Source organism: Phyllostomus discolor, chromosome 3, assembly GCF_004126475.2.
Source record: "Phyllostomus discolor isolate MPI-MPIP mPhyDis1 chromosome 3, mPhyDis1.pri.v3, whole genome shotgun sequence".
Classification (NCBI taxonomy): Eukaryota; Metazoa; Chordata; class Mammalia; order Chiroptera; family Phyllostomidae; genus Phyllostomus; species Phyllostomus discolor.
Genome location: NC_040905.2, coordinates 213,876,568 through 213,902,749, shown reverse-complemented (window position 1 = coordinate 213,902,749; position 26,182 = coordinate 213,876,568). Strand labels below are relative to the sequence as shown.

The following is a 26,182-nucleotide window of genomic DNA, read 5'->3' as shown; positions in this document are numbered from 1 at the left end:
GGAGCGTCCTGGACAGGGGGAGCGGGGGGCATGCTTTGGAGAGAGGGGCCACCGTCTCCACAGGTCTGAGGAGCTGCGCTCCCCACAGTGGGTGCCCGGCTTTGGGCCGCTTCTCCGGGGCGGCCATGAGGCATTGTTTCCCTGTCAGAGAGAGGGCGCTGAGAAGGGGCTCTCGGGGCGACCCTGGCTCTGCTGGGGGCTCAGGGCAGAGTGGGCTCAGCCAAGGTCTTCACATGGAGCAGGGGGGTGGGGGCGGGGCCGGGTCCTTCCTTGCTTCCAGCTCCCCCCCGAGAAACAGGTGCAGGGAGAGGCACCGGGCCCCTCTCCGCTGGGACCGGAGCGCGCCGGGCTCTCGGAGGCCCAGCGACGGAAGGGCCTGTCCCAGGTCCCGGGCAGATCGAGGGTCTGGCAGCTGCTGGCCCATGGCGCCGTCCTCCCACCACCCCAGGCCTGAGGGGAGGGCCGTGCCTTTTGGCGTGGGCCCACCCGAAGCTGGTGCTTGAGAATTGGCCTTTTTTCCTTCTTCCCCCCCAAAGCCAGTCGGGCCTCGGTGTCCCCGAGGCCTGGCCACCCCTGAAACTCCCCTGTCCAGGGGGCTCTGCAGAGAGGCCGGCTCAACCTGGGTCTCAGCCGCTGGCCCGGAAGCCAGGGGCGTGCGTGGGGGAGGAGGGACGCAGCCCCACCGTTCAGGTGGGAGGGGCAGAGGAGTGGTTCTGAAATCGCCAGGGAAGGCGGGCTCAGGGCCTGAGCCTCACTGTGGCCACCCCTCCCTTGAAGAGGTGGGTTGCCTGAGGCTGAGGGACGGGGCGGGGGGACAGGGCTGGCCGTGCAGCCGGAGACAGCCAGGCAGCTGGGCTGAGAGGGAGGCCACCGTGCACTACACCCGCATGAGGGCGGCGGGGCGCCGGACCCTGCCCCACCCCTCGGTCCTCACCTGGGGGCCGAGCTCACCTGTGCCACATCACGCCCGCCTCTCCTCCAGCCCGGCCACCCCTAACCCTGGCCCTGCCTGCCTGCTCGGGCCTCATCCCTGCCGCGGGCCCCCGAGCCCCCCGAGGGCCGGGCCCTGTGAGGACAGGGCGGCCGGGAAGGCGGGACCAAGCCGGGGTCTGGGGCTGGGGCCGGGCTGGCGGGCCGCAGGGACCCCTCCATGGTGTGGGGGGGCCTGCCGGGGGTGGGCGAGGCGGGGGCGGGGGGCAGGGGACGGGGGGCTCAGACGTCGGTGCTGATGCTGCGGCTCCGCGAGAAGGCCTCCCGCATGGCGGAGAGGCGGTTGGGGTTGAGCGCCTGCAGGCCCCCGAAGGTCGCGGGCGGCAGCGCCACGTCCTCCTGGCTGAGGGTCCGGTAGGCCACGCGCTCCCCGCCGTTGGGCACGCCCTCGTCCTCGGGCTCCTGCAGGAAGAAGGTGGGCGGCTCGCAGTGGGAGCAGCTGCGGCAGAGGGCGCGGGCCTGCGGGGACCGCTGGCCGAAGGCGGCGGCGGCCGGGCGCAGCGCCGGCCCGTTGGTCAGCACCAGGTTGCGGTTGCAGTGCAGCGGGGGCAGGCCGGCGTGCGGGTCGAAGTCAGGCTCCTCCTCGTCGTCCTCGGGCTCCTCCTTCTTGCAGCAGTAGTACTGCAGGGGGGGGGGGGAGGGGGCAGGGCTGCAGACCCACTCACTCCACCCCTCCCCACGGTGCCCTGTCCCCGCAGCCAGCCACCCCCCACCCCAGGCGGAGCTCGCTCAGGTGGGCGCCCTGCCACACACCCTGCGACGAGGGGTTCCCTCATTGTGTCTGCATGGCAACCAGACTCGGGCACTGTGCAGACGGGGAAACTGAGGCACAAGGGAGCCGGGCAGCCTGGCCCCAGCGTGGTTCCTGGGCACCGGCTGTGCTGCCTCAACCTGCTCGTGGCCTCCTCTCCCTCGGGCTGCCCCGGAGTGCGGGTGGGGAAGGGGGAGCAGGGCCCAGAGTCTGTCTGCCCTTGGCTAAGGCCCTGACCCTCTCTGAGCCCCAGCCCTGGGGAAGCCCCGGGCAGTGTGGCCGCCAAGCCCCGCGGGGGGAGTCGGGCCAAGGCTGTCTGTCTGCGTTACACCTGCGTCCAGGCCTGTGGTGCACCCTCCTGGGCCCCGGCCTCTGGGGGGGCCCCCCACCCCCAGCCCCCGGTACCTGCAGCCGGCAGTAGCACAGGACAGCGATGATGCAGAGCAGAATCACAGTCGCCAAGATGCCCCCGGTGATGACCACCGTCCCGGCTGTCATCCGCCCCCTTCTCCATCAACAGCCTGCAACACACACACCCACACACCCACAGGGTCGCTTCCCCCGGGCAGAGCAGCCCGGCCCCACGGCGGGGTTCACGGCCCACCTGGGAGCCAGACACCCGGGGGACTGCACGCGGTGGGGCAGGGGAGGTCCCAGCCCACACCCGAGGACGGGCTCGCTGAGCATGCGCCACCCTGGCTCGGGTGGGGGGGGAGGACTCCGTGAGCAGGTGCTTGGGTGCGTGGCGTGGCGCCGTGGTGAGGATGGCGCCTGGCTGGGCGAGCTCACGCCTTCTCAGAGCCACCCGAAGGCCGCCCAGCCGAGAGCAGGGCTCTGCAACCCGCCCCTTCACCCGGCGAGATCGTCCTCACGTTGCCACGGCGCGGAGTTTCCCTCGGCAGCAGAACCTCCAACCCCATTCCCCTGGGTACCGGAACACACCCCTCTTCTGTGCAGCCTCCCGTGCGGAAAAACACGCGAAACAGAAAACCTGCCGTCTTAACTGGTGTTTAAAACATCTTACTTATTTTTATTTTATTTTTAAAGCTTTTATTTACTTATTTAGAGTGGGGGAGAGAGGGAGAAAGAGAGGGAGAGAAACATCCATGCGTGGTTGCCCCTCGTGCGGCCCCTCCTGGGGACCTGGCCCACAGCCCAGGCACGTGCCCTGACTGGGCGTTAAACTCGTGACCCTTTGGTTCTTGGGCCCGTGCTCAATCCACTGAGCCACACCTGCCAGGGCTGAACCAGGTGTTTCGTTTTATTTTGTTTTTACGATTTTATTGATTCATTTTCAGAGAGAGGGAAGGGAGGGAGAACGGGAGGGAGAAAGAGAGGGAGAGAAACCGATCGGTTGCCTCTCGCACGCCTTCTGGCTGGGAACCAAACCTGCAGCCCAGGCCCGTGCCCTGACTGGGACTGGAACCAGCGACCCTTCGCCTTTTGGGATGATGCCCAACCAGCCCGCTGAGCCTCGCCGGCCAGGGCGTTGCCGGTTTTCGGTGCGTGGCACGGTGGTGTGGGGCGGACTCGTGTGGATGTGTGGCCAACCTCAGAGCTTTCTCACCTTTCCACACTAGACCGATTCCTTTCTGATGTTTACACTCTCTGCATTAAAGACAAAGCATTGTACGCACCCGTGTTTTAAAAAGTGGCTTTTCTGTAGCCAAGTAATCGGAGGCACTTGAATTACAGAACCTACTTCAAATACTTTTCTAGGATAAGTTCTTAGAAGTGGGAATCCTAGGCCCAGGGACATGCTCTTTGTAGACTTTCTTTCTTTTCTTTTTTTTTTTTTAAAGAGAGAGAGGGGAAGGGAGGGAGAAAGAGAGGGAGAGAAACATCCGTGCGTGGTTGCCTCTTGCGCGCCCCCTACTGGGGACCTGGCCTGCAGCCCAGGCACGTGCCCTGACTGGGAATCGACCTGTGACCGTTTGGTTCGCAGGCCAGCGCTCCATCCGCTGAGCCACACCAGCCAGGGCTTCCGTGCACTCTTTATCGCGGACAATGCCGGGCAAACACGTGGAGAGAAGGAACGAGCTGCCGCCGGCTGTGCTCTGGTTGGACGGAGGTCGGTCCGCCCAGCCAGGGGCCCATAAACCAGCTCGGGGGATAAAAGCCTCCTGGCTGGGCAGGTGCGTGCGCGGCGCCGACGTTCTCACCGTCGCTCGAAGGCACCAAGGCTGACGCCCGGCTCGTGAGGGTCCCGGGCGGCGAGCGAGCCCCTCTCACAAACCAGCCGCTGCGGCCTTCCACGCGGCCGGCCTCAGCCCCGGGCCCTGGATCTTCTCTGCGGGGGTGGGGGTGGGGGCGGGGCTGACTCATAAACACGTGAGCGCGCAACGTGGCAGATGGGGACGCCCCCAAACGCACACACACAAAGAAACCCCCAACCCCGTCTGTGCTCAGCTTTCCGCCGTCCTCTCCAAAATGACTGTTCACAGCTGGCGGGCCCGCTCCGCCCCGGGATCAGCCGCGGTCGCTCCTCCGACTCCCGCCCAGCCCCCCTCCCCTCCCCTCCGCGCTCCGCCCCCGCCCGCTCCGCCCCGCGCGGCGCCGCTCGCTCGGGGGAAAGAAAGTGGGTCGTCGCTCCGGGAGAATTCTCCGGGGACCAGAGCAGGCCGGGTTCCCTCGGGTGGCCCTGAACACGCGGCTGTGCTGCTGTTCCGTCCGCTGCGCTGGCTCCCGCCCCCGTCACCCCCGGGGCCGCGGACTGCCGCCCCCAGGGGTGCTATTGAGACTGGGCCGCGTGGGTGCGGCTGCTGCCAGCACCGTTCTTCCGTGGCGACGCTGCCCTCCCACCTAAAGCTTCCAGCGGTCCCCGGGGACCCTCGCCGGAGCCACTGCGTCCTGGGGGGCGGCGAGCGCTGGCTTCTCAAACGCTGCTGTTTCCCAAGCGTTCACTCGCTCCGCTCCGCTCCGGCCTCCTCCCGAGGACGCCCCCTCTCGCCTAGGCGGTCGCCCTACAGTGCAGTCCGCGCGCGGGGGTGGGGGGCAGACGCGGGTGCCCGCTTCTCCCCACCCCACGGTCAGAGCACGTGGGAGCCCCCTGAGGTCTAGGGGTGTTTGGCAGCATCGTGTGACCTTCCGACCTCCAGGGGGGACGTGTGGGTTCCCGGTCCTCGCTGGCCTTCGGGCCATCCGGCTGGCCCCGCGGGCACTGTGCGGTTGGAGGCCCCTCCGTGTTGGCCGCTGTGTCACTCTGGCGCCCCCCGCTAACCCTTGAGGGCGCTCTGCTGTCAGGCCCAGGACCCCCGGCTCCTTCTGCCCCGGACCTGGGCGCCGTCCCCTGTCGCCTCTCCGTGACCCCGGGGTCTGCAGAGCACCCAGTGCTCTGCCCGGAGGCGCCCCCTGCCCCCGGGTGTCTGTTCCCTCTGGGCGTTTCCAGGGACCAGAGAGAAGGAATTTTTACTTTTTACTTTTTAGGAAGACAAGACCCAAACGTGTCGCGCTGGTATTTCCGCCTCAGACGACAGGGTGTATGTAGGGTCCTCCTGGGGAGGCTTTGACGCCTGGGTCGCCGGCTGGTGCCGCGACAGTCTCTCCGGTAACGCCCCCTCGTCCCTGGTGTTTGCTGTTGCATCTGATAGTCAGAAGCAGCACTGCCAGCGCTCGGACCCACGAGTCTGCTGAACGCGCTGCGATACCATCCGAGTGCGTCTTTGGAGGCGGCTGTTCTCGTCCCCGCGGGGACGGAGCATAAACAGCTGCTTCGGAGTCACTTGAAATAATTCTTGGTATGTGCCCCCGCGAACCTGAGACTTCCGTTCTTTTATTCCAATTAATGTTATCTTTTTAAAGATTTTATTTATTTATTTTTAGGCAGAGGGGAAGGGAGGGAGAGAGGGAGAGAAACATCCATGTGTGGTTGCCTCTCGTGCGCCCCCTACTGGGGACCTGCCCCACAGCCCAGGCCTGTGCCCTGACTGGGAATCGAACCAGCAACCCACCAGTTTGCAGGCCAGCGCTCAGACCACTGAGCCACCCCAGCCAGGGCTGGTTAGTGTTCTCTTGTTAAAAACGGGCTTGGGTGTGATTTTTAGGTGCAGAAAACATTCGCTCCAGAGTCAGGAGCGTAAAACCAGGTGCGCTTGGAGAGGTCCCACGCCCCCTCGGCCCCTCCCTGCGTGGCGCGGAGGAGGAGGATTGCACTTGGTTGTGGGTCGGTCCTCCCGCTGCCTCTTTCTAAAAGTCTAGGCAGATGCAGATTTCCTTGCCCCTTGCCTCCCCGGGGGGTCTGTCCCCAGAGTGACCCCATCTCCCTGACGCTCGGAGGTCCCCGGGGCCCCTGCAGGGCCACGACAGAGCCCGCTGGCTCCTTCCCCCCACCCCGGCGGCGGTGGGCAGCCCCGTGCCCCCCACTCCTCCCGGCGAGGCGCGGCGAGAGCTCCGCGGCGAGCACGTCCCTGTCTGACGGTTCGACGAGCCCTGCCAAAGGCGCGCTGGAATCCGGGCTGACGTCTCCTCGTCCAGGAATGTGCTCGAGAGTGACTGACGGTCCGGGTTTTCGCTGAGGCTCCCCGTCTGGCCGGTCAGGGGTGGGGGGGGGGCTGCGGCGGGGCTGCTGGGGAGGCCTGCGGGGCCTCGGGGTGGTGGTGTCCCGGCCGAGCCTTCAGGCCTGGGGGGGACTCGCCAGCAGCATGACGGGTCCCCGCTGTGCAGACAGACGTAGGGACACACAGATGCGGATGGACGGGGAAGCTGTCGCCCAGGCAACGCTGTGCATCGGAGGCGACGCTGGGTGGGGGGCCCAGACCTCTGACAGACAGACACCCAGACACCCAGACAGACCCAGACAGACCCAAGGCGACCGGACAGGGAGGCGCAGACGCACAGACAGCTCCGAGCTCAGACAGACGGAGGTGCGGACAGGCCGATGCAGACAGCCCGCCCGGCAGGGCCGGCGTCAGGCAGACACAGTCCAGGCCCCACAGACCGTCGGGGCGGGGGCCCGGGACCCCCGTGTTCCTGGGCGCCCGGCCGGGCCGCTCTGACCCGCCTCGGCCCCCGGGGCGGCTGAGGCCAGCTGGCCCGCCGGCCCGCCGGGGGGTGCAGGCCGGCTTGGCCGCTCCAGGGAGTGGGGGTGCGGAGAAGGCGGCCAGCGGGGGCGGGGGGGACGCTGGGCGGGGGCCAGGCCTGCTGTCCAGATGCATTTCACGCTCCGCGCTGAGGTGAGGCAAGGCTGGGCCGGCGGCCGCTAGCAGCAGGCTGGGCCTGGACCCCACACCCGCCCGTCCTGCGGGGCTCGGGGGCACCTCGGCCTTACTCCGTCTGGAGTGGCCGGGGGGCAGGCGGCAGGATGACCCCCAGGCGCCCCTCCCCAGCTGTCAGGGCGGCTGAGGGAGACAGAGCCGGGCAGGGCGGGCGCGGGGACAAGCAGGTGAGCAGACACCAAGGCTCAGAGAAAGGCAGGGCCACACCCAGGGGCCCCACCGAACCCGGCACCTCGTCGGACCAGGGGCGGCCGGTCCCTGTGCCTCCTTCCCACAGGTGGTCCCTGTCCCCGCCGGGAGGTGGCCAGCTGCCGGCCACAGGGAGTCCAGAGCCTCCCAGGCCCCGAGGGGCTCTGCGTCCCCACCCTCCTAACACTTGTCAGCCAGGTCCGCTGAGACCCCACACCGACCCCACGGGGTGGGGGCCCCTCTTCTGACAATGAGCAAAATCAGACGAGAGAGGAAGGGTCTGCACTCTGACCCCACTTCCAGGAAGTCACGGGGTTGCAGGCCGGGTCCGCTGCGGCCATCACGCTGTGGGGCAGAGAGGGCCCCCTGACCATGGAGCCCCAGGCCCCTGCCGATGTCCCACGCTCTGCAGCCTCTGCCATCTTCCACGCTTCTGCAGCCGACGGGTTCCAGGGTGACAGGCCAGCCCGCCCCGTGTGTCCTGTCCCCATGCCATGCGTCTGGTGGCCGCCCACCGGCCACGGCTTCCTGAGGTCAGAGTGGACGTGCACCCCGGGCCGGGACATGGCCGTGGGACCTGCACACCGGCCAGGCCCTGCTGGCCACTGGACTGTGGGTGCAGACTCGGGCGCTCAGGCCACAGGAGCCGGGCCAGGACGGGGGGAGGCGTGACACAGGCGCCCTGGGGGAGCCGGCTGTCTGCGGCCCTGACCCATGGGGTCCCGCTCCCCTCCCCACGTCTGCAGCGTGGCTCTGCGGCCGTGGCTCCTGAAGCGCGTTTCTGCTACTCTGTGTGCCCCACGAGAACGGCAGCCCCCCTCACGGACGCGGGCCTCCCTGAGCTCGGTGGGGGGGGTCAGAGGTCACACAGGGATTCAGGTCTGTGCCCGCCGGGGCCCACGCCTGCCCACACCCCAGCCGAACCCCGGGGGCTGTAGGAACGGGGCTTCTCTGCGCCCCAGCGCCCCCCTCGGCCGTGTCGGGGAGAGCAGGTCGTGGGGCCCTGCAGGGGCAGGTGCGAGTGCTCCCGACAGAGGGACACCAACCCCGGGTCAGGTCCCCGAGGGCGCCGGGCAGCTGCCTCGCTGGTCGCATGGCCTCCCCCCCGCCTACCCCCTGGGCCTGAGGAGGGAGTCTGCAGCGGCAGGCAGCCTGGCGGCGTGACGGGGAGGGTGCCCAGCGCTGTCAGCGGCCACGGCAGGCTCCCGGCTCAGACACCCAGGGCGTCCGGCTGGAGCGTCTCAGCCTCACTCTGCAGACACACACTCGGGGCGGGGGGGTGGGGCAGTGACTCGCTGCGGGCACCAGGCCTGCACCCAGCCCGACGGCGGTCCCGAGGTAACTCCAAACAGCCCCTGAGAGCAGTACGGCCTCCCTGGGCCCCACCCCCGCCCCTCTGCCCTTGCCGCACCCCACTTCCAGATGCTCTGCCCTCTGCCTCACCACGGCCCACCCTGCCTGCCCTCGGGGCCCAGAACACACCCCCTCCTGCAGGAAGACTTCTGCACTACTTCCCCACACGTCGGTCACAGGACCTGGAGACCCTGTGCCGCTGGACGCTGCGGTGACAGCCCCGAAGGGCCCGCGTCCGGCCAGAGAGCACCGACCGACAGGGGGGCGGGGGCACATCCTGCCCTCCCCATGCTCGCTGGTGCCTCTGGGTCGGAGGCCTCTTCCTGGGCTCGGTTTCCTCACCTGGAACAGGGGTGTGGCCGGGTTGGGACAGCCCATCCCTGCCAGCTCGGGACTCGAGGGACCCGGGTTTGTGTCTTCAGCCAGCCCCCTCTGCGAACCGCCGCTGCCCTGAGCCACGAGTCGAGACGGCACCCCGGGGTGGGCCGAGGAGGGAGGGGCCGCACACACCGGGTGCACGCTGGCCCGGGAGCTTAGGGGGAAGCCAGCCCCCCCCCTGCCCAGTGACGCCGGGTGCCAAGGCCCAGCGGAGGGCTTGGAGACTCAGAGCTGGAGAGGGCGGTCTTACACTGGAAGGACTGCAGGGGGCTTCCTGGAGGAGGTGGCGCCTGAGCTGTCCTGAAGGATGGCTGCCCGTGTGGTCGGGCTGGGATCGGCAGGCGGGGCTGCGGGGGGAGGCCAAGGCTGGGGGGGCAGGGAGGTGCGGGCAGCCTGGTGACAGTCCACCAGAGGCCGCCTGCCCGCCCGGCTTTGGCAGGCACCTTTGTGGACCCCCCTGGGACCACAGGCAGCTTTAACACGTTATAAATTGCTCTGCTTCCCTGGCCCCACCCGGAATTTCACAGGGATGTGGTGTGAGACGGCCCCTCTGTGCACCCCACCCCCAAGGCCGAGTCTGCGAAGGGGCCTGGCCGGTAGCGGGCCCCTCCCGATAGCCCGGGGCCTCTGCAGCGGGCGGAGCCAGCTGTGTGCTGCGGCTGAGGGCCAGAGGGGCACCGGCGGGAAGCCCCCGGCAGCAGGGCCAGACGCCGGCCCTCCACCTGCCTCCCCGAGGAGCCCCCCCCCCCCCGCCCCCGCCCCCGCCCCGGCAGAGGACCCCGAAGGGCCGCCGTCTGGACCTGTGTCCTGCCTGTACGTCCAGGCTCTCCTGCCCCCCACCCCGTGTTCTGTGCACCCCTCCCTGCCCTGAAGGCCTCCAGGAGGGGTCTCTGCAGCCCAATACCCCCAGCTCCCCCCGCCTCCCGTGCAGGGGCACGGCAATGCTCAGCGAAGGCCCCGTCCCCTGAGCCCGCTGGGGACACCAGGGAGAAGCCGAGCCCTGCTCACCGCGCCTGGCGGGGCCTCTGGCTCGGCTGGCCCAGCAACCTCCACCCGTGCCCGCCCCGGCACACACACTGGGTGCCCAGTGACACACAGATGCCCGAGCCTCGGTGGGTCCCTGAGGTCTGCTTCCTTAATGGGCAGCCCTTCCGAGGAAGTGGTGGCGGGGACGTTTGTTCGTTTCTGGGTGGGGAAACCGAGGCCGGGGCAGGGTGGGCAGAAGGCTGGCCATCGCCGACACTGGTGAGCCAGGGTCGCTGCCTCCCCGGCAGGCCTGCCCCACCGCCTCGGTGCCGGGGCCCCACCGAGCGTGTGCAGAGGGCCAGCGCCCTTCCTGCACGGACACACCTGCCGGGTCCTCGCGCCCCTGCTGCCCGGCCGCGCGCAGTTCCTGTCTAGACCTGCCCCACATTTGTTCCTCATTTCACGCTCCGCGGGCTCCCGGGTTCCCGCGCTCGGCAGTAAACAGACGGGACGTGCTCGGCTGCGCCGGGCTCGACATTATCCAGAGCCGGGAGGGGGGTGGGGTGGGGGTGGGCCTGAGGGGAGCGGGGCGGGGGGGCAGAGGCAGGTCCTGCCAGCACCTGGGGTGTCTGCCCCCGGGCTTCTCCGCAGCCCAACTGGCTCAGCCCTGAGAGCGTGGGCCGGCGGGTGCCTGGGAGCCAGCGGGTGCCTGGGGGCTGCGGGGCTGGGGCTGGCCCACGGGAAGAGCGCCGGGGCCCTGGGCTGGCCGGCTCTGGGGCCTGGACGCCGAGAGGACCTGCCCCTCAGATCTGGGGGTCCAGAGAGCACGCACGCAGGGGCCATGCCTTTGTTCTGCCGTTCATTTCCTGGGCTTCCGGAAGCTCTGCCCACACCCCCGCCGAGGGCAGGGCCTCGCAGGGACCCGGCTGCTCTCCAGTCCCCCGGGGGCGGGGGGTACAGGCAGCGGCCGACTGGGCCACGCACACACTCCCCAGGCCACGTGGGAAGCGGGGCTCACCGACTTCTCTGTACGATCACCCCCCGCTGTGCTCCGGGGTAAACTGAGGCTGGAAGAGGGACGCAGCCCGCCCAGCAAGCAAAGCATAATCAGACGGGCGCCCCATCTCTGAGCCCCGCCCGGCCAGGCCCTTGTGACGGGGCTGGGGCTGGGGCTGGGGAGCCCGAGGCTGTGTGGGCCCAGAGGAGGGGTTGCAGGGCGGACCCCAGGGCCTGGGGCGCCTAGACCACGGCCCAGGAGCTGGGCGGAGTGGGCGTTTAGGTCCCCCACTGCCTGGAGAGAAGGCACCACCAGCTGGGTGGCCTTCCTGCACCCTCGGGCAAGGTGCCAGGCAGTGGCTGTTCCCAGCCTCGGGAACACCTGGGGAGGCAGAGAGTGGCAGGAGGGAACCCCTCCTGGCTTCTGTCAAGGAGTTGTTCCGAGCCACCTGGGGTGTCCTGGCCCTCCGGGGCAGCAGCCGGCACCGGGGAGGGCCCCAGTCACACCACACCGGCGGGGCCTGGGCCTCGGGCCCTTCGCCGAGGCAGCTGCCGGCCCTCGGAGCCTGCGTCACAGTGGAAGCCTGTTGCTCCTGCCGCCCTCGGTCCTGGAGCCCCACCTCTGCTAGCCCAGGCAAGGGGACACCCATGGGGACACCCATGGGGGGACACCCTCGGGGTGCACCAAGGCCTGTGGTCACACAAGCTGGGTTCCCAGTGCGGTTGGGGTGGGCTCGGTGGTCTGGAAGGCTGGGAGCAGGTTACTGTCCCCTCGCTGTGCCCCTGGGTAGTGGCGCTCACCCTCCACCCCCCAGAGAAGGAGCGTTGTCCAGGGGGACCCCAGGCATCTGCCACAGGGTGAAGCCTGAACAACAGGGGGCACCCCTGACCTGCCTCCATTGACCCTAAGGGGGTGGGAGAAGGGGTGGGGGGGTAGGAAGAAGGGCAAGGCACCCGGCTTATGGATGCTGAGCTCCCAGTGTCAGGCCTGGGGACCTGGGCAGCCCCGGCCCCCCCCCCCCCCGACTGCCCAGCGGTCCGAAACAAGCGGGTGTGTCTGGCACAGGCTCTTGTCCCTGGCTCTGGCGTCTCTCCATGGGTGAGACGCCAGCCCCTCAGAGCTGCCCTACAGGAAACCTGTCCTCTGGCAGTGGCGAGTGCAGCCCAGCCCCCGATTCAGGAAACCGGTGGGCACACGGGACCCACACCCGAGGGCCGGTTCCCCCGTGGGGAGTCGGGCCTGCACTGCACTAGGCCGCTGTGAGACTTGCTTTCGCTGAAGCCCCCTCACCCTGGATGGAGGCAGCACATGTTTACTGCAAAGTAACTTCCTGAAGTCCCGGCTAAACCTCCGAAGCATGGAGTGTAACCAGTCCGACCACTTGCGTCTGCAAACATCCTTCTTTGACGTAATTTGCAACATTCTTCCCTTTCTTATCTGTGAAAGGCAACCACCTACAGCGAACCTGTGCGTCATAAGTGAGGACCATCCTCCGTGTAATGTGCCCAGAGAAGCAGTAAAGGCCCGTCCAGGCAGGGGTCAGGGCCTTTCTCCCACTCAGATGGGGTGGGGGCCTTTCTCCCATTCAGATGGGGTGGGGGCCTCTCTCCCACTCAGACGGGGGTCGGGGCAGGGGGGGTCCCTCCCACTCAGATGGGGTGGGGGCCTCTCTCCCACTCAGAGGGCGGCCGCGCCGTCCCTCCTTCCCCACAGGACTCCGCAGTCGTGTGAACGTGTCCGTTGCAGCCACAACACAGGGACCCCGCGGGCAGGAGCCGCGTCACTGTCTGCCTGCCCCCCCTCTGCCCCCCACCTCTGGGACCCTGAGCCGAAGTCTGGACAGGTCACCACCTCCCTGAGACGCCCCGAGGGCGCCCCGGGGCCTCGCGGTAGCAGTAGGCACACGGCCCTGTGCCGGGTGCCCGGTCTGTGCCGGGCGGGGCGCCGCACCCCCTCGCCGACTTCCTCAACCACGGACAAGGGAGCGGGGCCGGCGTGGGGAGCAGGGCCGGACGCGGGTGTGCCCCTCCCAAAGCCGCCATCTTGTCTTCTGCTTCCCCGCCCCCCACTTGCCTCCAGGATCCTGCGGGACTGCAAGCCCAATGAAGGCAGGACTCGGGGTGCCGTGTTCTGCGGGCCTCCCGCCACCAGGGGTCAGTGCAGCGCCGGGCGCCCGAAGGGGCCCGAATAGGGGCCGACGGAGCCGAGCTGGGACTCACTTGGCTCGCTCGCCCTGAACAGGCCCTGGCCGTGGGCAGGCGGGAGGGGGGGGTCTGCCCCCGGGGCCCCCACCTCCTGCACCCGTGCCCTCGGCTCCACTTCACAGAGCGCCGGCTTTCTCCCCCCCCTGAAAAGAAGGGCGTGCAGGGAGCTGGGTCTTCCAAGATCTTTCCACTGCCTGACCTGAAGCTGCTCTTTGCACCACCCTCCTCCGCCACGGGGCGCGGCCCCCGGCCCGGGTTCGGGACTCGGGAGGCGCTCGGGAGGCTCGCCGGGCCAGGACCCCCGGGGGGCCGCCGCGGCTTCGGTCTCGAGAGGCACGCGACACCCCCACGCAAAGCAGAGGGCGCTGCCGCCAGAGCTTCGTCGGCCCTCGCGGGACTCTGGGCACCAGCGCCAGAAACGGAGGCAGCGGGAGGGGGGCGTCCAGGCTGTGGCCGGCCAGCACCAATGCAAGCGCTGCCACCACCGCCACCACCACCAACGCGGATCCCAGCCCAGGCTCGCTGAACCGCCAACGGCATGCGGCAAAGCCGGCATGGGCTCCGGCCCGGCCGAGAGGAGCGCACGGAACCTCGGGAGACAGGAGCACAGCCGTCCCGGGTGACTCAAGGCCCAGCTGCCGTGCACGGCTGGTCCTCCCCAGCACCCCTCGTGAGCACCGCCCCGGGGCACAGCCCCCAGCATGCCCCCGTCCGGGCCCCAGACGTCTGGGGCTCAGGGCCCTCCGCGCGCCTCCCTGACGCCAGCCTCGTGGTCACTGCCCTGCAGCGCTCCTCCCGTGGGTCTGCCCAAGGGGGCTGCTCCCGGGCCTTCCGAGCAAACTGGGCCTCGTTCCGCCTCCGGGCCTCTGCCGGTGACATGTCACGGACCTCGGCCCCCCTTCCCACTCTGCTTACTGGAATCCCCTGCCACCTGCCCGCGTGCTCCCTGCGCAAGCCTCTCCTGGCCCCGGCCGCCGGACACAGCGCCCTCTCCTGGGAGCCAGCGGCATTCACTGCCCGCGCTGCGCACTGGGCATGCGCACCGGGCGTCCATCGTGGATCAGCAGTTCGACAGCGGATATTCACGGAGCCTCTACCGCGTCCCAGTTTCCACCCTGGCGGTTTCCAGCCTTGTGGGGGAGCCGACAGGGTGCTTGGGGTGGGGTGGGGGGCGGCAGCCAGCAGAGGCAGCCCTGACACAGCGATCTGGGCGTTGAAACCCGAGTGACGAGAGGGGACGGTGGGAAAGAGCAGCCCCACCAAAGCACGTGCAAAGGCCCAGAGGCAGGCAGAGCAAGGTGGGCTCCGGGGGCGGGAGCGGAGGGCTGCGCAGCGGGTCTGTCTGCGCCTGGACAGCCCTCATGGAGCCCGGCTCCCCGGCTCCCCACCTGCTGCAGCTTGGCGCCCCTTCCTCCCTGAAATGCTTCCTAGCTCAATAGGCATCGCGTCCACCCGAGGTCCGAGGGACGGCCGCTGCAGCAGAGTCTGCCAGGCAGCCGCACTCGCAGCTCCCACGCACGGGCAGGGGTCCAGCGCCCAGCAGGTGCCGTACACACCGTCTGGCGCCCAGCGGAAGGCTCCCTGGCACGCAGGGGAGCCGGAACGAGCTCCTGAACGGGGAGAACGCTTAACCGATCTAAGCAAACCCAGAAGTGGCGCACACGACAGACTTAGGAGACAAGGACATTAAAATAGTTACAACTGTGGCCCACATGTTCACAGCCCTGGAGGAAGAACCGGGAACAAACGCAGAGGATGTTGAAAAGAACCAAACCTAATTTCTAGAGAGAGAAAAAAGCTACAATGTCTAAGATGAAATGCACTGGATAGAATTAGCACCAAATTAGATGTGGCAGGCGGAAAGATAAATGAGTTTAAAGACAGCAGTGGAAATGATTTAAAATGAAACAGAGAGTCCCCGCTGGTGTGGCTCAATGGATTGAGCACCGGCCTGAGAACCGAAGGGTAACCGGTTCGATTCCCAGTCAGGGCACAGGCCTGGTTGCGGGCCAGGTCTCCAGTGGGGGGGGGGCGGGTAGATGTGAGGCAACCACACACGGATGTTTCTCTCCCTCTCTTTCTCCTTCCTTCCCCTCTTTCTAAAATAAATAAATAACTACTAAAATCTTTGGGGGAAATATACATACAATTTAGCTGTTCACAAGGTAACAGCGGTTTCCATGGCTACAGCTGAACGCTGCCTGTGCTGAGGGAAGGAGGTGTGCTCTCCCTCGCCCAACTGACTGGGGCGCTCGGACGATTCACGCCAGGAACTGGGGACCTGGCTGCCGGACAGAGCAGGGTGGGGGGGCGCAGGGAGGGGCAGGAGCTGCCGACTGCCTCCCCCCATTGCCCCCAGGACTGGTTTCCACGGCTGTTCGGAACAAGGCCGGTGTGCTTCTAGGCAGCAGCGCTCCGGCGTGCTCGGAGTTTTCCGGAACAGCGTCTCCCCGAGGGGCGGCCCGGGAGTCAGGCCGGCAGGGTCCTCGCCCTCACTCACAGGTGGGCACTGGGGGCCACCCAGGGAGCAGCAGGTCGGCAAGGCAGGGGAAACCCGGGCTGCTGGTCAGCTGTCCAGTTCCCAGGCCCCCTGCCGGCCCAGCACAGACTGGACGCCCCGGCTGCGGACGGCCCAGAGCGGATGGAGGGGGGGGCCTGCCCTGCTGAGTGCAGGTGGCAGGCACCTCCCCTCATCCCGAGCTGCGTGTGTGCATGCATGTGTGGGTGTATGCACGCCTGTGTGTGCGTGTGTCTGTGCACGTGTGTGTTGTGTACGGCGAGTGAGGAGCAGAGGAGCAGGCGCAGGGGCAGGGCCACGCAGCCTGGTTGCTCCAAGGAGACTGGCCGGCCGCCAGGCAGCCTCTGCCCGCCCCTTCAAGCTCAGATGCCCCCCCCCCGGGGACTGGCACCCACCAGGGAACCCCCACCCCCAGGCCCCACCTTTGAGATTGGGGCAGCTCGTTTGAAAGAGGCCCGGCTTCTGCTCTGGGCTCCGGGTGGGTCTGCAGTGGGGGTGCGGGAGGGGGCAGGGGGGAGAGGACCCCCAGACCCTGCGGAGCACAGGCCACCGAAGGTGGTGGGACCGTGGACTCCCTGGATCTCAGCACCCGGCACTTGGGGGTCTTCGAGAAGACTGAACAGTGGACGCCGAGAATCTAGGAGTCCCCCGAGGACTCTCTCCGAGACCTGTGAGGGGCCTCGGATGGCAACGGCCTGGCCCCCTGCTCAGCGCACAGTCACAGAGCCGCTTCCTCCTGAAACCGCAGTTCATTCAGGACGAGCCGCCGGAGTGGCTGGGTCCCCAGGTCCCCGCAGGGCAGGAGGAAGGTGGCACCACAGCCGGCTCCTGGCCCAGTGTCGGGCTTTCTAGTCCTGGGGGTCGCCCCAGCCCCCTCCCAAGGACACGTCATGAGGACCCTGAGGAGGAGGACCCCAACGGCCCATGCATACGCCATCCTGGGCCCAGGGGCTCAAATGGCAGCTGTCCACCCTGGGCTGGGCTCGCCCCTCGTCCACCGACGTGTCTGACACAGTTGATGGAGCCCACCCCCCCCCCCCCCGGGCTGCCCACTCACCCCCGGCCCTCTTCCTACGCCTCTGCTTCCTGCGAGGAGCCCCCTGTGGCCGGCTGGTGCCCACACCCCCAACTTCCGGGGGACACTCGGCTGCCCTTCAGTCTCCGGGGGCCCCGGCTTCAGCAATGCTGCCGCCTGAAGCCGTTTGTTTTACACCAACTTTCCTTTTTAAGATTTTATTTATTTATTTTTAGAGAGGAAAGGGAGGGAGAAAGAGAGAGAGGGAGAGAGAGAGAGAGAGAGAGAGAGAGAGAGAGAAACATCAATATGTGGTTGCTGGGGGCCGTGGCCTGCAACCCAGGCATGTGCCCTGACTGGGAATCGAACCTGCGATGCTTTGGTTCTCAGCCTGCGCTCAATTCACTGAGCTACACCAGCCAGGGCCCAACTTTCATTTGTTAAAAAATTAGACTTCTGCCAAGATGGAGGCCTAGGTAGACACACAGTGCCCCCTTACATGACCAACAGAAGGACAACAACCAATTTAAAAACAAAAAAACAACCAGAACTGCCAGAAAATCGAGCTGTAGGGAAGTCCCACAACCAAGGAGTTAAAGAAGACACATCCATCCAGACGGCAGGAGGGGCGGAGACCAGCAGCCGGACGGAGAGGACTCTCGGTCCCACATTCACGTGCAGATAAACCAGGAGGAACACCTGGGGAGCGAGACAGACCACAGCCCAGGGATCCGGCGGGGAAGTAAAGCCTCAAACCTCTGAGTGAAAACACCTGTGGGGGTTGCGGCAGCGGGAGACACTCCCAGCCTCACAGGAGAGTCTGTTGGAGAGACCCACGGGGTCCCAGAACGTACACAAGCCCACCCACCCGGGAATCAGTGCCAGAAGGGCCCGATCCACTATGCGTAATGGGGAAAAGGGATTGAAAGCCGGCTGGAGAGCTGAGCAAACAGCATTGTTCCCTCTCGGACCCTCCCCCACCACAGCGCGGCCACGTGGGTTGCCCCGCCCTGGCGAGTACTTAAGGCTCCGCCCCTTACTACATAACAGGTGTGCCTACCGGCTGACTTCTCAAAAGAGACCTTGCAGGCAAGAAGGGGCTGGCAAGAAGTATTTGAAGTCATGAAAGGCAAGGACCTACATCCCAGATTGCTCTATCCAGCAAAGCTGTCAGTTAGAACGGAAGAGCAGATAAAGTGCTTCTCAGAGAAGGTCAAGTTAAAGGAGTTCATCATCACCAAGCCCTTATTCTATGAAATGTTAAAGGGACTTATCTAAGAAAAAGAAGATAAAAAATATGAACAGTAAAATGGCAACAAACTCACAACTACCAACAACCGAACATAAAAAAACAAAACCCAAAACAAACTAAGCAAACAACTAGAACAGGGACAGAGTCACAGTAAAGGAGATCCCATGGAGGGTTAGCAGTGGGGAGGGGGCGCGGGAGGGGGGGCAAAGGGGGAAGCGGGACAACTGTAACAGCACAATCAAGAAAATGTTCTTTAAAAAACTGGGCTCAGACGTTTTCGAGTGCACGCTGTTGAAAAGGACTCTCCTGGGGGGCAAACGCGCTCCCCAGAACCGGCCCTCCCATCGACGGGGACACGGCAGGGCGAACCCCTGAGGCCCGGCTGTGAGCTGGGGCCCCCGCCCCCTGAGCCCCGCCAGCCCCAGAGCCACCCCCCAGGAATGACGGAGACACCCCTGCAGCTGGACGCCGCTGGCCTCCCCGGGGCAGACCCTGCGGCTCCTGCCCTCCGCCTGGCCAATGGCCACGCCGGCGACTTCCCGTTTCTGGAACACTCCGAGCCCCTTCCTCCCCGCACGGGGGACGCCGTTTGTGGCTCTGGCTGCGGGGGTCCCCGTGCAGGGAGCGGCCACGGCAGCCCCTGGCGGGAGGGGCTGGCCCTCAGGAGGGCACGAAGAACACACCTCGCACACACCCGCCAGGTGGCCCTGCCTATGTGCGGCGGGCGCTGTGCCGGGCGGCGGAGGGAGGCCAGTGGGACTGGCCACGCAGCCAGACGCGGACAGGCCCAGAGCGCGGCGTGGGGCTGACCCCCAGGGAGGTGACGCGGGTCGGGGACTCCTCCCTGAGGGGCACTCGCCAGGGGCGTCTTCCATGCAGAGGGAGAGGGGAGCGGGATGTCCTCGGGGAGGAGGGCCTCAGAGTGTTCCAGAACGCCTGTGTGAGTCGAGGGAGAGACGCCAGTGATGGGGTGGGGGTGGGGGCCCGGTGCAGGGCTGCCCGGGCGGCACCGGGGGCCTGGTTCCAGTGCCTCCACCGGACACCGCCCTCCAGCTGCCCAGGATCCCCGAGTCAGGCTCCCGCCAGGTGCCCGGGTCCTCTGTGGGGGACGGCGTGTCCTCCCTGCCACCCTGCAGGACCTGCAGGAGGGGACGGCCACCCTGTGCGTGGGGGCCAGGAGACGTGGGCATGGCGGTTGAACCACATGCCTCCACTCACCCCCGGGAGGCGACCCTGTTGGGGTGGGGCCGAGCTGTGGGGTCCTCACGCCCCCAAAACGCTGCAGCCGGTGCCCCCCCACCCCCCTGCCCCCGCCGTGCCTCCTGCCCGCTCGCCCTCCCCTGCCCTCAGGTCTCAAGTTCACGAACGCAGCTGCTCCCGGAAAGGAGAAGGCGCTGGGAGAAAACCAAGACGCAGCCCCGCAGGGATGACATCGGCCACAGCGCGTTGCTCAGGGCGGCCTCGCTGAGCCGCTGCTCCGGGTTTTCCGAAACGGGAGCGTGTTTAGCGACGGGAGGGAACTCTCACGTGGGAAGTCCCACGGAGGCAAAATTAAAGTCGGCTTTATTTTTAACCCCGTGAGCGGGTGCACACGGGGCCTCCGCACCGGGAGAGCTCCCGCCAACCGCGCGCAACCACGCGGGCAAACCCCAGACGCGCGCCGGCCGACGCCGCGGACCGGAGGCTGCGCTTTTCGGCTGAGACCTCAGACCGCTCTCACCGCCCTCCTCCCCAGCCCGTTTGCAAGGGGTCGGGGGCGGGGGTCCGGACAGGGAGGGCGTGTGCGGGTTCTGGCTGTGGGTGCCGGTCCTTCCCTCCGTGGGCGGGTCTGCTGGGCTCCTGGGGTCGTGGCCCGTGGGGCGGGAGCCCCCCCACCGTCCCCAGAACAGGTGTCCGGACCAGGCGCTCACCTTTGGACCGGGAGAACGAGCACCTTGGTTTTGTCTTAGGGAAGTTCCCGGACGCGTCAGGCGGAAGCCAAGGAGACGGGGAGGAGGTGGGGGAAAGGATGCCAGGGCGGCACCCCCAACACCCCCAACACCCCCAACACCGCAAGGGGACGACACCCGGATGGACGGGCATCCCGGATAAACAGGCGGGGCTCTCGGCGGTCGGCTCCTGCAGCGCTGTGTCCCCACTGCGCGCCCTCACTCTGGGCAGAACGCCTGCCCTGCGCATCACTAGCCCCCAGAGACGGCCCTCGCCTCCCCCACCCCCCCACCTTCCCCGAGGGGAGCAGGCCGCTGACCGGACCTCTGCCAGCGACGTGGTGCAGGTGACGCGGGGCTGGCCCGCATGCCTGTTCACTCGCGTGGGTGCAGGTGACTCAGTGCACGAGCGGGGCCGCCGCGGACGGAGAAACCGTCCAGCCGTGCTGGGCAGGGACAGGCGAGGGCCGGACTGCCCGAGGAGGAGGAGCCCGGGTGCTCGTGCTCAGCATGGGGGGGGTTGGGCGGAGGCGGCGGGTCTGGCAGGAAACCTGGGCTCTGCTTCATGAAAACACGCAGAGCCGGGCTGCTCGGCTTTCCCTCCACAGCCAGCACGCACTCACTGTGTTTAAAGAACCCTGTGAGACGTTAAAACGTCACGCACGTTTGGGGATTAGGAGTGTGAGCAGCACGGAAGGGACAAAGGGGCGCGAGCCTGCAGCCGGCGGGCCGACTGTTTCGGCGTCCGGCCTGCTTTCTGGGCCGTGTGACTCCGGCCGCTGGGCTCGGGGGTCAGCCGGGAGCTCGTCGAGGGCAGAGGTCTGGCCGGGGCCTGGGAACCTGCGTGTGTGTGCAGCAGGCCCCCCCTCCCCCGGGGCGCCGGCGCGGCTGGCCTACACGCAGCAGCTCACACCTGGGCAGCCCGGCCCCAGACTCACCCGTGCACGGTGTAAACTGCATGCAGCAGACAGCGGTGACACCGAAAACAGAGAGGACCGCCCTCCGGGGACCCGGGGCCCGACCCAGGCCGCCACCAGGCAGGCCAGCCCCGGAGCGGCCCCCGGGAGGGGCCCCCTGTGCCACCGCCGCACAGACAGAAGCCGGGGCCCTGGTGGGGGAGCACCGAGAGGCGGGGTGGTCCCTCTGAGTGGGACCACCTGCTGGTCAGCGGCCGCCCCCAGGCCGCCATGCGGCTCAGCCACCGTGGTCACCCGCCCCACGGGCACCGGCGAGAGAGGCCGTGTCCAGGGCCCCGGTCAGCGGCTGAGGCGGAAGCTGGCACATCCCCCGGTGGACGCTGTGACTGTCACTGTAGGAGTAAAGGCCCCGAGGGCCCGAGAGGCTCAGTGACCTCCGCAGGGACACAGAGCTGGACCCCAGATGGGGCTCCGGACAGACCCGAAGGTGGGGCTCTCACCGACACAGCCACGCAGCGAGCTGTCCCCACAGTGCGGGGGAGGTGGCAGCCACAGCCACAGCGCTGGGGGCCTGGCCTCCTCTGGGACTTGTGCCCCAGGCCACGGCCAGCCTCCCCCAGGACCTCCTAACAGCCCCGACGCCTCCTGCCTCTGCCGCCTGGGAAAGCCAAGCCCCGGGGTGCCGGGAGCTCAGGCCAGGGCCCCTCTCCTGCAAACCCCGAGGGGCAGGAAGCAGGCCCCGGGGACCGGCAGTCACACCAGCCACAGTGCGATCAGACTTCTGACGCGAGGCAGCTGCTAGGGCAGAGAGCGCCCCCCAAGGCCCCCGCCCTCCGGGGCCGCGTCCCCACCGCTGACACGCCAGCGGGGCCCCAGTGTCCAGCCCGGGTGGGCGTCCGCCTGGGCTCCCTGTGGAGGCATGTCCGAGAAGCAGCTGGTGTCCGGTCGCCCCAGCCCACTCCCCACTCCCAGGCCCAGGCCGCCGAGGTGCGAGTCCCTTCTGACCGGGTGGCCCCGGCCTCTCCCTGACCTCTCGGCCCCACCCCAACCTCTCCGAGTGGCCCTCCTCGCTGCAGCCGGGGGCCGTGCTCTGGGGGCCAGGTCTGGCTCGCCCCCTCCCGGCTCGCTCTGCCTGCGTTCCCGCCTGGCCCTCCGAGGGGGTGCCTGGTGTGACCTCCCCACACTCCTGAGTCCCTGGGGAGGTCCCTGGGGCGGTCCCTGGGGAAGGCCCGGGGTCCCAGGGCTGGGAAGCAGCAGTGCCGGCTCGGACCCCAAGCTTGGCCTGAGCTCAGGGCTCCTGAGTAGCCCCCCCTCCCCCAGGACAGGCTGGCCAGCCCCCCGGAGCCCCTGCAGCGTCGGCGCCCGCCCGTGCGGGGAGGGCCCGATCCCAGCGGGAACAAAGGGCTCCACACAGGGAGACGAGCCCACTCCCACCAGGGGCCTCCCTGCCGCGCGGCGGGAGAGGAGCTGGCGATGATGCCGGGCAGTGCCGAGCGCCCTGCGGGGCGGATCCGGAGGGCAGAGTCCCTGCGAGGAAGCCCCTCGCCAGGAGGCACAGCCCAGCCAGGCCGGGGAGCCCCCCCCCCCCGAGGTGAGGCCCCAGAGGGGGCGACAGGGAGCTCATGCTGCCCCCCCCCACCCCGTGCCGGCGGGGCTGGGGGCAGAGGCACCCCATGTTTGCGCTTGCCGAGGCTGAGCCGTTGCCCCAGGGAGCCCGGCACCCACTCTCCCCCTCTCCTGCCCCCACAAACTGCCTTCTGGCTGACCGGATGCTGGCCACGCCGGGGAGGGTGCCAGGGCCGGGGCCACCTCGAGGCCAGAGCCAGGGCCGCTGCGCCCCCCCCCCCCCCGCCCCCGCCTGCCTCCGGCCGGAAAGCCAACTCAGCTGTATCTCCTGAGACGCGATCAATCGCGTCTCCCTGCGCAGGTGCCCCTGCGGCTGCACCCGCTCCCCAGCCCCTCCCCCCCGCTGCACGGTCTCGCCGGGTCTCTGCGGAGCAGGCCCCCGGGGGCGCGACCCCACAGGCCTCTCAGCGGGATGGGCCCGGCCCGGTGGCTCCCCCAGAACCAGCACCAGTGACTTAGAGGTGGCTCCCAAAGTGCAAGACCGGGCGGTCCCTTGAGCGGGCATCGGGGGAGGGAAAGGCTGGGGGCTTGGACGCGGGCTGCCCTGGACCTCACAGCCCTCTGCACGCCCCCCCCCCTGCCGCCCCCGCCTGCTGCAGCTCCGCCCACTCCAGTCAGGGCTCGGGTGCACGGAGCTGTGACTGACGGTCCACCAGGGGCCGTCGCCGGGACGGGGACCGGTCCACGGTTGCCCGGAGAGGTGGAGAGAACCGGGCCGGGTCTCGGCGGCTGTGGCCACGGCCACGTCTTCCCCGTGAGCCCTTGCTCGCACCCCAGGGCTGTGCTGGCGTCAGCCACGTGTGTCTGGGGACTCGAGGCCGTCCCCCCTCCAACACTGAAGAGACAAAGCGGAGAGGCTGCGACACTGGGGGGGGGGGGCAGTGCTCTGAGCAACCTGTCCACACGCTCCGGGGAGGCCAGCGGCTGCTCCTAGAGCCCCCCACCTACCCGTCCCCGCTGGCCTCAGGGCCACCGAGGCTGGGGGACCCTGTGGGTCCTTCCCAGACCCCCAGGCCCTTCCGGAGGCTGTCTCCAAGTGTTCCCGGTGAACCCCGGCCAGTGGGCCCCACTGGAAACTCCGAGGACAGGGGGACGGGAGCTCAGCAGCGCCCAGGGCACAGGGCCACCCTGTCTGAGTTCTTCATCCCGGTCGCGGGGGCTCAGCAAACCACTGCCAAGTGCAAGGACGAAGGGGACCCCACTCTGCCCGAGCCCAGCCTCAGGAGGCAGCAGGGTTGCCCACAAGTCCCAGCGCCTGGGCTCTTGAGGGAGCCTGCAGCCGTGCGCGTGGGGGGTGGGGGGCACCCCTGCGGGGGCCCAGAAGGTGCCTGCGTATCTGCCTGGGTGAGGAGGGCCCCAGGCTCCCGGGCTGCACCCTCGATGCCACGGGGAGGGGGGCGCACGGGCAGACGGGCTCGTGGGCTCCCCCAGAGAGTCCGAACTTCCTGGGGGCTGGGGGTTCTCATGGTGCCTGGAAGCCCCCAGGCGCCTGGCCTGGGCGGAGGGGAATGCTGGGGGTAGGGGGCTGCTGGCAGGGCGGCCCCTCTGGCGCCCCTGCGCTCCGACTTCCTGGGGAGCACCGGGGGGGCCATGTGGGGCCACGGCCTCCGGGACACCCCGTCGTCACCCTCCCGGACGGTCAGTGACCTTGCCCCCGGGGAGTCTCACCCTGCAGCCACCAGGCGCCCAGCAGCAGGGCCCCCGGCCCACGCAGTGCCGGGCCGAGGGGCTGCAGGACGTGGCGTGGGCTGGGACGGCAGGGCCAGGGGCAGAGGGGCGACGTGTCCCGGACTCTCTGGTGTCTGGAGAGTCCTTCCGTGCCCGGCGGGAAGAGCCAAGTGACGGTCCGGTGCCCCGGGCCCCCGCCATGCACGCTGAGGTTTCAAACAGTTACATACAGGGGGGTGCAGAGGGTGGCCCGGCCCCCCGCCATGCACGCTGAGGTTCCAACCAGCCACACGCAGGGGGGAGGCGGTGCAGAGGGCGCTGTGTGTGAGGCCAGCTCTGCCACTCTCGAGCCGTGTGACCTTGGACGGGTGGCCAAACTTGCCTGGACCTCAGTTTCCTCACCTGTCCAGTAAGGCCGATGCCCGCGTCCTCACGGACACTGGGAGGGCTGAATGGGCCACTACGCAGATCCAGCCCCCCCCACCCCCGCCACCCCCCATGGTGCCTGGCGGAAGGCAGGTCTCCGAGGAGGCAAGGTCTCCTGGCCTGGCAGCAGAGAGCAGGCGGGCCGGCTCCCCGGGGAGGCTTTCCCTCCCGATTTCCCTCACACCCAGGCCTCGAGAAAGATGAAGGGTCCCTTGACACCCATGGGTGCCCCAGCCTCTCCCTCAGACCCTCACTGCCCATCTCAATTGCTGTCCACAGCTTCCTGGACAGGGACGCACTTGGGCAGGGGCCAGAGGTGGGACAGGAGACCGGGGTCCAGGCGGCTCCCGAGCAAGGCGGCTGGAGCAGGTCGCCGTGGGCTCTCCAGACGAGGCAGGCACCGGTTTGGGGCGACCGGCGCCTGCAGCCTCTGCCCCCATGCCCCGCGCGCCCGCGGGGCCCTTACCTTGAACCATGGGCACGGTGCTGCCCCGGCCAGCCGAGGACTTGGGTGCACGTGACCGGGCGGCTCGGCGTCCGTCCCGGGCAGCGGGTAGCGGGCAGCGCGCAGCTAGTAACGGCCGCTCACGCCCAGGCCACTGTGGCGGCGCCTGCTGGGGGGGCCGGGCTGGTGCGGCGGGCTCCGGCGAGGGCCCGGAGGCCCGCGGGCGACGACTTCGTGCCCAGGCGGGAGACTCCTGCCAAGCCCCGGCGGTGGCCGCGGCTCCGGACGCCCGGGCTGGCTCCCTGCGAGCGGCAAGCGCGCGGCTCTGGCTCAGTCCCGGGCGGGCGCGGGGCGCGCGCTGGCGGGGAGGCGCGCGCCCGAGCCAGCCAGGGAGCGCGCGCCGCCGGCCTCCAGCGCGCCGCCGTCGGGGGCTGAGGGGAGCGCCCAGGAGCTGTCCCTGGTGCTGACGAGTCGCCCGCTCGGGACCAGGCTGCGCGGCGCCCCGCGGGCCTGCGGGTGCGGCTGCCGGCCCCTGCCCCGCGGGGCTCCCGCTGCTCTTGCCTGCTCCCCTTTCTCCCGTTGCGCCGCGCTGGGGTTTGGCGTCACGCCGAGGCTGAGGCTGCTTACCCACAGCGCGACCTTGGGGCAAGTCCCTCGCCGGGCAAGTTTCTGGTTCTCATCTTCCAGACGGACCACAGCACAGCCCGGCCTGAGGACGGCCAGCGACGTCCAGCGCCCGGCACCCAGGGGGCTCACTGCCGCGAGCTGGCCCTGCTCCCCCCTCCCCCATCTCTTGGCAAGCCGCCACTGAGTGCGCAGAGGAGGGGCTGGCGTGGGACCACTCGGGACACCCACGGGGGAGGCAGCAGACCTTTCTGCGGGACACAAAGCCCAGGGCTGGGACCCGTTCCCAGAAGCTCCAGGGAAGCAGATTTGGGCTGAGTGCCAGGGGTAGCCCTTACACCTGAAAGGGTGACCCTGGGCACAGAGAGGGGACCCCTGCCCCGCAGACACTTAGGAGGAGGCTGCAGCCACAGGGACCCTAGACTGGGAAAGATCTGGAACGAGAAGGGCTTTGAGTCAGAACCCGTAAAGAACCCAGCCTGGTACCCTGCACGTGCCCCTCCGTCCACCTGAGGAACCCTGGAGTTCTCTCGGGAAAACAGACAGACCCGGGTCCAGGAAACTGTTAGGTCGCCCCGTCCTGAAGCTGAGAGTCCTCAGGGCTGGCCGACCGGGTGCCCCTTCCCTGCCGACAGGTGGGCCGAGGGCAGGGGCTGGGTGCTCACCAGCCCAACACAGATGCCCGGGTGCAGCCTGCGGCCCGGCCTGCCCCTGCTCGGTCC

The 26,182-nt window shown here is 68.5% G+C and overlaps 1 protein-coding gene across 1 annotated transcript; it reads right to left on the bottom strand.

The window, feature by feature from the left end:
• Nucleotides 1–859: 859 nt before the first annotated feature.
• Nucleotides 860–25,117, bottom strand: FAM163B (family with sequence similarity 163 member B). Its single transcript, XM_028505906.2, has 3 exons — nt 24,858–25,117; nt 2,147–2,262; nt 860–1,611 (listed from the first exon to the last, which is right to left on the bottom strand). Exons 2-3 carry the CDS (start codon nt 2,237–2,239, stop codon nt 1,213–1,215), a joined length of 492 nt encoding a protein of 163 aa, XP_028361707.1. The 5' UTR covers nt 2,240–2,262; nt 24,858–25,117; the 3' UTR covers nt 860–1,212.
• Nucleotides 25,118–26,182: the final 1,065 nt, after the last annotated feature.

What these genes read in the sequence shown, in the direction of transcription:
- FAM163B (XM_028505906.2), bottom strand. Translation starts at nt 2,239, where the DNA reads ATGACAGCCGGGACGGTGGTCATCACCGGGGGCATCTTGGCGACTGTG. An exon ending in TGTGCTACTGCCGGCTGCAG is followed by an intron (nt 1,612 to 2,146) that starts GTACCGGGGGCT and finishes CCCCCCCTGCAG; the next exon opens with TACTACTGCTGCAAGAAGGA.